At 46.1% G+C, this 12,530-nt stretch overlaps 1 protein-coding gene across 1 annotated transcript in view; it reads left to right on the top strand.

Annotated features, from left to right (window-relative positions):
- Positions 1–12,530, top strand: part of TMEM167A (transmembrane protein 167A) — a 123,772-nt gene that overhangs the window by 47,644 nt on the left and 63,598 nt on the right. Inside the window, exon 2 of the mRNA XM_069627576.1 lies at positions 11,299–11,408. Within this exon, the coding sequence (XP_069483677.1) occupies positions 11,299–11,408 (110 nt within the window). The remainder of the gene's footprint in view (positions 1–11,298; positions 11,409–12,530) is intronic.

The following is a 12,530-nucleotide window of genomic DNA, read 5'->3' as shown; positions in this document are numbered from 1 at the left end:
GGTGGCCGGCGTAGGGAATGCATGGGTGAAGGAGTTTCCAGAACCCTTCGCTGGATACAAAATTGGTCCCCAAAGTAGTCAGGTGGCAGAATTGATGGCTGTGCATCAGGCCATCCTCACTGCTGTCCAGCATCAACTCCACGAACTCGTCATAATCACAGATTCGGATTATGTACGGAACGGGTTCGTGGAGCACCTGGTCAACTGGAAAACCAGAGGCATGTTATGCGCTAATAACAAACCCCTGAAACATGGGAAGTTAATCCAAAATATTGATGATCTGGTCACATCGAATGGGATGACCATCTACTGGAAAAAGATCAAGGGTCATTCCAAAGTAGAGGGACCAGACAAAACTGGAAATGACTTAGCTGATCAGCTGGCCAAAACCGGGGCCATCCAAGGGGATCTAATAGAAATAGAGTCCCTGTTGGGGGAAATCCAGGTCACTGCTATCACTAGGTCCCAGACAAATGCTCACAATGATCTTTCAACTGCACAATGGAGTAAGGAGACCCCTGATGCTGATTTAATTACAGCTCAGAAGGGGGATCCAATTATTGGTAAGTTTTACCAACACCTTGAGGACCCTGAGAACTTTCCCCTGACGGATACCAATTACATTGGGAAAGAGGACCTAAGAGTGTTGCTGAAATGTCCAAAAATGTTCCGAATCCAAGACGGTTTGCTGGTAAGGAAATCCCAAGCTGGCCATGATCAGTGGGTGGTTCCTACCTCATTCCGAAGCCTGATGTTAAGTCACGCCCATGATGCGGCCACCGCCGGTCATAGGGGGTTTCACACAACACTGGAAATCTTAAGAGAGGTTGCATACTGGCCACACATGGGGCAGGACCTCGACCAATACTTGAAGGGGTGTCTTGTGTGTGCACAATTTCAGCCATCATCCCTCACACACCGTGCGCCTCTCCAAAAGAGGGGGATGACGCTGCCATGGTCAGATTTGCAAATCGACTTTGTAGGCCCTCTAATCCGCTCGTCTAGAGGAAACAAGTACATGTTGACCGTTACATGCTTGTTTACCAAGTGGGTGGAATGTCTCCCAGCCCCAAACTGCAAGGCAGAAACTGCAGCTGCCCTGATGATTAACCACATCTTTTCCCGTTTTGGTCTACCTCAAAGGATTGAGTCAGACAGAGGTAGCCACTTCACCAGTGAAGTAATGACAAAGATGTGGGAGATACTGGGGGTTAAAAGGAAGCTACACATTGCTTACAGGCCAGCTTCTTCTGGAGCAGTGGAGAGATATAACCGAACCATTGTGAGCATCTTAAAAAAGTTTGTGGCAGATTCTGGGCCAAGTTGGGATATCCGATTACCTCTGGTCCTAATGGCCATCAGATCTACCCCTTCATCTGCAACCAAAATGTCACCATTTGAGTTGATGACTGGACGCAAGATGGTGCTTCCCCAGCATTTGCTCTAAAGAACCCAAGAGCAAACGTTGATAAATGCCTCCACAACTCATGAGTATGTGGAGAATTTAAGGAAACACCTTCAGCATGCTTTTGCCTATGCTCAACGGAATCTAGCAAGATCAGCCGAGAGCATGAAGGCCCACTATGATTTGAAAACTCCCCGAAAGGAATATAAGGTGGGTGATAGGGTCTATCTATACAATTTCCAAAGGAACAAGGCCAAACAGCGAAAATTCTTGCCTACATGGAAGGGACCGTTTGAAATTATAGACAAGATCTCCCCTGTTGCCTATAAGATCTGCATCCCCAAAGGCAGTCTGGCGGAAGGGGAAGACAAGTGGGTACATATAAATCGGCTAGTGTTGCCATCCCAGGCACACTCTGCAACAACTGGAGAAATCCACTGGAATCCCAGAGGGGGCCGCTCCAGAGTAATTCAGTTCCAACCCTAAAATATTCCACATATAGCATATAAAATTCTGTGATCCTATATATATATATATATATATATATATGTTCTTGTCTCCTAATTTAAAAAAGAAAATGTATATGTTCCTATCTTCTGATTCATAAAATGTATATGTTCGCCACACCATTAATAGTGTTGAAGAAATGTCTACAAATAGGTATTGCCGCTTTGCTTTATCATCCTAGGAGAGATGAAACCATGGAGACTGACCAAGGAGGACGACCGGGGACCGGGAGCAGAGACCCGGGGGTACCGCCCAATCCTCCCATCAGGACCAGCAAGGAGAACTGATTGATCGACTGGAGGGAGGAAAAGATGCTGAACTGTGCCATCCATGGAATTGGAAGAAGAGGAGGCGAACATCCCAGATCTTGCGAGTTCCATCACCGAAAGGACAGCATGGCCATCGCAAGAGGGGGGGCTTGTGGGATGTTTTTACCCATGCATACAAGCCCTACCATAAAACTGTGCAGTACTGGCATGGAAAACATCATGATGGCCAGAACTCCCCAGAGAGTGCACAGGGAAAACGTGAAGAATAGGCTGCCACCCATTTTTGCCTTTGTTGTGAGCACAGGAGGGCACTGCCTAAAACCACCTTTGGGCTACACACACAGTAGCCTGAAACCATTGGGAATGGCAATGCTGATTGCCAAAAAAGTAACTCAGAACTGTGGGGAATTCATTTTCTTAATCCCAAAAATGGTTGCATTACCAGTATTCACCACTATCAGAAAGCCGGCGTTTTAAAACCACCAGACCTTTGTGTTAAACTGAACAAATGAAACAAAACCAGACCAAGGAAAGACTTGCTAAGAGGTGGATACAATGTAAAACTATATTCTGAAATGACTTGAAGGAAGTAATTATTTAATGTATATGTAAAAATTGTAAGTGATTTAAACTGGGAACAAAAAGTAACATTTAGCTGAAACCTGGCTTAATGAAACTGGATTCTGCCTGACAACTACCCCCGACAGGAGTTGAAACCTGCTCAGCCACTCTTCCCCTTGCCAAAAGGAGTTGTCACCTCTCTGATTAGATTAGGGGTGGAGCAGCTGGGGACTACAGGGAGTTGAACAAAGGCCTGTCCTGGACTCAGGCAAATGTTATATTGGGGGCGTTGTAAAATAACTTCCTCTTGGGAGAAACTGGGAGGCAGCTGTGCCTCTGTGAACAAGCTGGCTTGGGGGAAGTGGATAAACCAGTTATTCCACCCTGTGATGTGGGAAGCCACACACCTTTTTGACCAGGGCATAATTTTAAAAAGATAGATAACTCATAGTGCGGACTTGTCAGAATTATATAAGTAATTATTTTTGTGATTTTTCTGTGAACATTTTGAGAGGCGTTAGGACCCTGTGGTGTATTCTGGGGGGTTGTTAGCGGAAAATAGGGTCTCACTCCAAATGTATGCATGTTAAAAATCTGACACTTTATCATCTGTAACCCATATCACTGGTGCACATTTGTGTAAAATCTGGAAAGGTTTAGAGGTCGTTATCTGGATGAAAAGGGGAGAATTCTGTCATCAGTGGACACAACATCGTACAAAGACAGGGATCGGATGGTTTGGTGCTACAGAAAATATGTTAACTGGACCTATAATATTAGAAAAATGGTGCATAGATAAATATGTATTTGGGTCAGAAATATATTTGTGTGCAATCTGACAAGGGGAGGTTCCTCTGACCATAAAACCTACAGCATCACTCTGACTCACATTTCCTTCCCCCAATCAAGGGAGAGAGGAGGAATTGGCCAATGATAAGTGAGAGGGGCAGGTTTAGTTATGACCAACGCACACACCCACTTTCCAAAACACATAAAAAGAGACTGCTGGGACCGGTAGAGACATTCAATTCCATTTGCTGCGGAGCATGCTGACCGACGACTTCACATCCAGAGATCAGACTTCAAATCCATCAATCTCCAGAACCTGTAGCAGAAATTAACTCCAGAATTTGTAGCAGAGAGGCCTGAATCCACCAGCTGAATCCTCTTCAGCAGGCCTCAAAACTAACCAAACTATTCAACAGCCGGGCGAGCTGTTTGAAGTTTTGCCGAGAATTTTTGCAAGAACCTGTAGCAGTACCCAGAAAGCAGTGTTACATCCAGAATCCAGAGAGGCTAGACCAGCAGAGCAGAGCTGACCCAGATCGCTGTGAGCAGAACCGGTGCCTGATTGACCCGCCGAGCAGACAGAACCGCAGCCGGACGTGTTGACCAGATCCGTGACGAGGCCTAGTTCAAATTTATATTGTGAGTACATAGCAGAACTGTGCAGAACCAATCTCTTAGTTAAAATAATCTAATCCAAACTATTTTAACCTAAGTAGAACTGCCTCCTAGAAATCGTGTGATCTGTCATTTTTAAAGCTGCACAACTGTCACCTGTCAATTCTGCAGCTGCAAGCTGTCACCTGTCATTTTGTGTTTACTTTAAATCCGAAAAAGTACCTTTATTTAATCGTCCGTATCTCTGGAACCGTTTGGGTTAGGAATTTAGAATCTAGGCTTTCCAACAAACCTAGAACCGACTTCCTACTCCTTATACTTTTTACGCAATCACAATTTACGCACTCGCGAAATTTACTGCGATTTGCGATTTTGGCTCAATTTCTCCACTTGTCAAAATAGCAGCTCCATTCTTTCTTTTGTTAAAATCCGTTTGCAACTTGGTAATAACTCATAGAGCATCGCTAAAGTGAGCCTGAACTAATACCAACACGCATCTCCCACTCACCCTGAATCTCTAGAGGGAATTAAAATCAGTTGGCACATTTTCCCATCCATTGCCATCACATTTAAAAAGCATTTTGGGCCTGTGTTTCAAACTCCTACCTGTTTCCTCTAAGCTTGCTGGGGGGGGAACTGAATTTCGTATTGTAGTTGATTGCATTCCTGAGAACTGTGTGCTCCTCTTTCCATCTCCTTCCATTTCTTACATTGCATAGGGGAGGGGGGTGAATTGCCAGAGAAAAAGTGTTTATCTTATCTTTTGCTAAAATCATATCAAGTATTTCTGTACTGCATTTTGTTCCTCATTGATTTTCCCTTGAAACCATAAAAGTATTTTTGCTACTTTATCCATCCTATACTAACTCCTCATTGATTGTAAAGAAGTGTGCTAGTGCCAGATTACCCATTGTTGATCAACATCATATGTCTAAGTGTACTATCAGATATTAATTTATTATAAAGTGTGAGATATATATATTTAATTTTTCAAATAAACCTTTTAATTTGCAAAACAAACCTACTTCTTGGCTCAGTGGGGTCAGGGGGATTCTAAGAGGGGGGTGTTATACAAGGGTTGTCATCCAGAGTACTGAACTGAACATAAAAATACATCAATAAGGGTTTTCCTCAGCATCCCAGACTAGGCGTTGACTTAGCTGTAGTGTTGGTTGAATATCGCTTACAACTAGTAATAGTGCGAGTGTCAAGTTTGAGGTCACATTGGCATGAGGCAAAGTCAGTAATTGGAGTACGAGCAGGAACATCTAGCCTTGTGGCGTTATGTACAGAAATACTTGCAACAGGCTCAGTAAATCTTGTGTTAGTTGCATTCTCATAATAAACGTGGGTTCAGAGGCACTCGGGAGTGTGTGCGCTATGCAACGGAGGGCATTCAGGTTGGAGGCAGAGATACTTGCGGCACAATCGGGCTTTTATCACTTAAATAGACAAGATAAGCAAGAAAAAGGGTAGGGAGCGGGCAATGCACGGGTTACATTCAATGTTTGTAGAGCAGCAGTTAGTGCGTTGTAACGGGCATACAATAGCACAAATAGGAGTGCAATTTAAATTACAAGCGGAATCAGAATGTTATGCAGCAACTTGGGTGGGATAGTGCACGCAAGGTGGCGATAAACTGTTTATGAAATGCGTATTTAGTAAGGCTTAGAGGCATGCATTCATAGTGATTGTCAATCTCGCTGGAACGAAGACGTAGCACAGTCGTCGTTGTTGGTGAGCAGGGGCAGAGGGACCAGGGTGCCTGATGGCCATGTAGTGTGGCGAACAGATCTAATGGGGGGGGTCTGTATGCCAGGCGTGTTATCCAGAAGGTGGGCCCGGTGAAATGGAGCAGATCACTTAGCAGCAGGCAATAAAGCAGATGGGGTTAGTGTTTTCCTTGATTGTCGGCTTGAAATGTGGGTCGGGCCAGGGGAGGGCAAATCGAGCAGGGGGGGGACGGCTGACGGCGTGAACGGTCGGGACAGGCTTGGGACAGGCTTGGGACAGGCTCGGACAGTTGATGGCCTTGCTTCCCTGGGCATTGACGAAACTGGCCCGGCTTACGCCTGCCGGTACACCATTGGAGAATGTGATTGGGGCTACAACCAATCAGAGGCTCAGTGAGGTATGCTGGGCTGGTTTTAGGCAAAGGTAGCTTGATCCAAAAAATGGGCGGCCATCTTAAGGTGTAACTGTTGCCTCATGGTGTGCAATGGCGATTTTTGTAGACCGAAGATCGTAGCGGATACATGAAGATTTGGTCAGCCTGATCAACATCCGCACCGCCATCCCCCCGCTGCTGAAGGTGGTGTCTGTGCTCCGCTTGTAACCATCTTTCTCTGGTGTGCTAACCCAAGTGCTGAATGCACTCCTAAAGCACGCAAAGGCCCACATATCCCTACCACAGACAGAACAGGAGGTGAATTACACCAAAATAGCATTTCATGCACTGGTAGGCATGCCCAATGTCATTGGTGCCCTCGACTGCACCCACATATGGAGTTGGTAGTCCTGCATGCCGTGGAGGTGGTGTACCGCAATCTGAATATATACCACGCCATCAATGTGCAGATGGTGTGTGATGTCAGCAAGATAACACGTGTGCCAGATTCTCAGGATACACGCATGATGCAATGGTGCTGCGGAACTCCTCGCTACCCTGCTATATGGAACGAGATGCTGCACAACGTGCCTGGCTGCTGGGGGAGTCTGCCCTCTGGGCCATGGAGTGTCCTCAATGGGGTGTCTGGACACTGTCCATGCTGGCAAACAATGTGCCCATAATCATACAAATAAGATGCATGATACAGAAAATGGAGGCCAAAATATTCGGGCCGCACTCCAATGTATAAATGACTCGCAATCAGCACCCCCCTCCCATCGCCATACATGGCCAACTTTCCTAGAATCATAAATGGATTTTTGGTACCCCGCTTCACTTTTAATAAACATATAATGCCCCTTTTTCTTTCCCTCGTCCTCTGCATCTATCTATCTATCCACCAACCCTGCTTGATAATTTCTGTAGAGCCACCCTGAGTAATGAGTGAACCTAGCATTTCCGATGAACCATCACACAAGACGTTCACAATACACTGTCATTTTACCCCCCTTCTTCCACCTTGGATATTCAGCAACAATGTCACTGCTCATCACTCCATAATACTATCGGGTTGCAAGCCCTTGGGACTCGACGTCAGCACACTTTTTTTTTTTTTTTTAAGGATGTTCTGCTCATGGCACAGGAATGACTGTCCACTGGACATCACCTGACTGTACCCACAGCACCACAATGCACCATCATGCAGTCACAAAGCTGAATGCACATGACCGCATCGAAGCACCTCGCAGGTCATGCTTCCATGAGTGCGCAGTATGACTTCCCCCTCAGGGAAATCCCCTATCACAACAGTAACACTGCATAACACCATGGCAACATGTGCAGATGAATACAAATGGGAAAACACACGTGACAAGGATGCCTCAAATTGGAGCCATTAAGTATTTAACACCTACCTACATGGGTGCGATTGGTGCAGGAATCGCCCACAGCACATGAGTACCAGCATGCAAGTCGATACCCTGCAACATTCTACACTGGGGGACCCTACCAACAATCATATTGTGCCATTGTGACTGGTGTGAAGAAGTTGAGGTACCACGTGCATGGTGTCAATAATTATCCAAAAGCATGATAGACTAAACAAGCTGTATCACGTTGGGGATTAGCCTAATGCATCAAACATTGCCCAACATGCATTTGGTCTCATCCCCTGCCACACAACTCACATTTGAGTACATCATGGGCCTTGTCACTCCATCTGGGTGGTTGGTGATTCCAATGTCAAGGCCCCTAAGTCGTGTACGTCACCCAAGACCAGCACCATGGAGTGCCAAGTTGTGTACAGGGCAGATAGTTGCGCAGATGTGAATCAATAGCTGCCATTTACAATATACTTCATATGAGTATGAACGATGTACAGGCTAAGCGCAAATGGAACAGAAGAAATACCCTTACACATACCTTATTGTGCTCTCATGCAGGTGATGCTGGCTATCTCCTGAAGCCGTGCCTCCTCACCCCTGTCAGGAATCTGCAGAACAGGCATGAAGAGGACTACAATCGTGTCCATATCCACACTTGTGTGGTCATAGAGCAGACCTTTGGCCTGCTGAAGGCACGGTTTCGCTGCCTCAGCAGGTCGGGTGGCGCACTCATTTACGGTCCTGAGAAGGAAGGCAAGAACATCATGGTATGTGCCATGTGCATCCAGCGTAACGTTCCTCTGCCACCTGACATGGACCAGCCACCATCAGGTGAAGAAGATGATGTTGCACATCGGCTAGGCCACGATGTTCATGAGGGACGTGCTGTGCGCCAATTATTGATAAACCATAGTTTCTGATGTACTGGGATGCAGAGGGTGACATGAATGTGGGACCCTGGCTCTGTGACGGGGGGGGGGATATGGGCACTGGGTTTGGGGATGAATTTGCACTGTACACTGTCATTCAATAAATTCAATAAATTGACACATGCTGAAGAAGCAATGTTCAGTTATGAGATTTTTTTTAACACAACAGGTATATTGTACAGATGGTATTTACAACATGAATGAACCCTCCACCCCCCACACACACCCTCTCCACTCCCCCAACACCCTCAGACACCCCCTAACCCCCACACAACCCCTCCAACCTTTCCTCTCCCTCCTCCAACACCCTCCCCGCCCCCCCCAACACCCCCACCCATCAAGTGTCCAACATGTGTCCAGATGCACTACCAGTACACCTGCTACTGCCGCCCCCTCTTCGGAGGAGTGGGTTGCATGTCAGTGTGCCGCATGCTGCGCAGGGACCTGCGCACAGGTCTGGTCTGCGTGGAGCTGGCCGGCGTGGCAGTCTACGAAGTTGATGGCTGTGGCTCGGATGCCGCTGCTTCATGGTGTTGGCCATTCTCGGAAGGATCTGGGCCACAGTAGCAAAGCCCTCATGGACCCGCTTGGAATTTCTATTAACAGCCTTGATGATGGCCACAGGGTTCTTCCTCATCGCACGGCGTGTGTCCTCCCCATCAGCAACATATTGCTTTACAAGTTTGTGCATTTCCTGTTGGCGGCCCTCCGTCCTTGACAAACGTCCCTCGAGGTCCTGTATTGCCGTGGAGGTGGATGGTTCATTGGCTGGTGGTGTTGTGGGCAATACAGGGCTGTCCTCTAATGGAGCCCACTCTTCATGTCGGCCCTCGCCTTCACGCTCGTGCTGTGGGGTGTCCTGTGGGCTGGGCGTTCATACAACATCCCCCGACAAGATGCTTCCTTCATGGGTGTACTCTTCATGCCCCTCGTCTTCATCGGCACTATGTGGTACGGATGCAGCTGCCTCCCCAACAGAACTAGTGGCTGCCGACTGTGTGCCGTCATGCTCGGGTCTCCACAGGTGTGGGCTCATCCTGTGAGACGTGTCTCTCCAGCGGTGCAGGGGCAGGGGTTTGCTGGTAATGTGTTGGGGGCTGTGCAGCTGGTTGGGCACTGGTGTGTGCCTTGTGTGCCACTTGGATCAACCTTGTTCCCCTGGATGTGGATGGCCTGGTGCCATCGTCCCGACCACTGGACGTTTTGGCTGGTGTCCTGGGCTGTGCACCAGCATCATGCCCGTTGCTTTCTGCATCCGTGCCTGTGGGGGACAGAGAGAGGCAGGGTTTCAGTGATAGGAGTACTTTCATCATGCATGCATTGGTGTTTGTGACATGTGGATCATTGCATGCTTGTTGTTGTGGTGGACAGGGTGTGTGCAAGATTGGGGGGTAGTATTGGCATCCCTCAAGTGTTGACATGTCTAGCATGGTGTCTCTGTGTGGCCTACAGGTGTGTTGTTGCTTGCGTGCTGTGTGACATGTGCTTTTATTCTGTGTATCAGGTGTGTATTAGGTATAGGAGCAGCATGCAGCATGCATTTTGATGTGACAGTGGTGGGGCCAGCATCTAGACAGGGATATGTGAATGTGTGTATGATGGGCCATGTAGTAGCTCTCATCAGATCCACGTTTGTTGGACAAGATTGTACTTTGGATGTCAGGTGTTTGTGGGGACTTGTGTTGTGCGCAAAGGGTCACTCACCTTCATCAGCCGATGATGGGACTCCATACTCCGCTCTGCCTACTCCTTCAATGGTCTCCATATCGATTGTCGAGCTGCAGGTCTCTTCCCACCTTGTCAACTTTATGGGGAGTGTGCACCGCCTCCTGTTGCTAGCCCCTGGCTGCCATTGGCTGACAAGATGTTGCATACTCGCAGGCGCAGGTCATCCAACCGCTTCTTGCAGTCCTTTACGGTGCGTGCGGTGGTGCCAACCGCACTCCCCTTTCTCGCTACATCCTCCATATCTGTTTTTTTCTTAGCTGTGCTGGATGCCTCAGGTGAAACTGTTGTGAAAGTGACTGTTTTTTCTTTTACTGAGGATTCCTGACCTGACTGTAAATATTCATGAGCATGTGAATCCTTGCCAGAACCATGCTGGAGAACGGTTACAGGTAAGTAACTTTTTCCTTCCTTGCCCCACATGCCATTGACCTAAAACAAGCTCCTGTTTGAGCCGGTTGTCTGTTTCCATTGATTGTCTATTTAAATTGGGTACATTGTTTATTATCTGTTCACAAGAGTGTTTTCAGAAATGTGCCACTTGTTGCAGATGCTAATCACAATGCTTTTCCTGGCAGACCACACTGGGGTAGTAGCAGCTCGCTGCCCTCATTTACTCGGGCAGCAGATTGTTGTCACTTAGTACAGCCTGCTTGTGAAGGCATTATTGCCTAAGCAGTTAATTAGCAGTTTAATTAGCATTTTACATTTCAAGTTACCTTTTTAAGTGACCTTTTCAAAATAAGGGTTGTATGCCTGTTGTTGTGGAGCACCAAAAAATAAGGTAATATGTTTGGCTGGTAAGTGGTCTTTAGCGTTGCTCTAGCCCTTGGGACTTTACCATAAGGAAACTAAATCCGTGAATGGTGCGAGTTTACTGAGGAAGCAGTTGAATGTTATGTTTAAAATGCAAAGTATAATGTAAAGAAACCCAGGATAGTTAACCAGCAATACGATTGATGAAAGAGTAGGGTTCTTTGACCGTGTATTTCTTTTCTCTTGCTAGTCTGCCATCTTCAATTTCCAGAGTCTGCTGACTGTAATCCTTCTGCTGATATGTACGTGTGCGTATCTCCGAGCCATGGCTCCTAGTTTACTCGACAAAAACAAAACCGGGTATGTTATTGCTGCTTTACATGAAACACATCCACATTTGTTCTGATACCTGTATTATTGTGTTTAGCATGGTAAGAAAACATTCCCTGTGTGCAAATCATAATCCTCGCTAATATACTGTAATTAAGTTTTCATTGTTGTGTAGCTAGCTGCAAGAGAACAGAAAACTTCACAGAAATTCGTCCAAGGGCTTGAAAAAACTAAACGTTTGCATGTTTTAAGTTTGTATTACGATCGGATCATTTATGACGTTGTCATGCTCTGATCATTTAAACTGCTTTTATGCAGCCTCGGAAGCTGTAAAAGCGCCAGTTGCGCTAGTCATGCCATGAGCATTTTTATTGAGGGGTGAAAGACACATACTTAACCACATATTGGGGTTCTGAGCTGTATTTGCATGTTTTCTGCACATCAAGAGTGGTCCCTTTTAAATAATTATTATAAAACGTTCGGTATACTTATTTTATTTAATACAAATACTACTTTAGATGCACTGGACTTGTTGGCCTTTTCTACATAAGGCCTTGCCTTTCTAGGTCTCTGCATTTTTTATTGGCATTGTACCACTGAGTTGTACTTAAAATATAACAATACCACAGGTGCCTGACTACACGACCTCCTAACAGCATCGCCATGACAGCTATCCACTGTCTATCAACGCCCAAATGTGAGGCAGCATTAAGAATCGTCACCCTCTCATTCACCAGGACACAGCATTGCAGCAACACCGTTATTTTATCATAACAGAACTCGCTATCTAGGTGAAACTTTTGCTGATGGTTTGTTCGCTGGAATGTCTCCTAACGGAGAATACCACAATGAACCATCCTATTATATGAGGAACCAATATTTTTCTAATTTTTACAATTAGCATGTTGTATTATTGGTTTGTGAGATGTACCAAGGGCGAATATACTCATCCTTTTTGCATAGACTTGCATAATAGCCTGGCACTTTATCTGTGACTGCTGTGTTTTCTCCAAAAGTAAACCCTTTCGATTGCAGAAGTGTTTTTTTAAATTATTTATACAGGGAAATCATTTCTAAGAGTGTTGACAGACACGCAGTTGGACACGTTTGATCTTTGTATTCATAAAGATGTTGGACTAATGTAATTTATTT

This window comes from Ambystoma mexicanum, chromosome 6p, assembly GCF_040938575.1.
Source record: "Ambystoma mexicanum isolate Mex_15411 chromosome 6p, UKY_AmexF1_1, whole genome shotgun sequence".
NCBI lineage: Eukaryota > Metazoa > Chordata > Amphibia > Caudata > Ambystomatidae > Ambystoma > Ambystoma mexicanum.
Note: the sequence above shows the minus strand (reverse complement) of the source record. Positions and strands in the feature narration are given on the sequence as shown.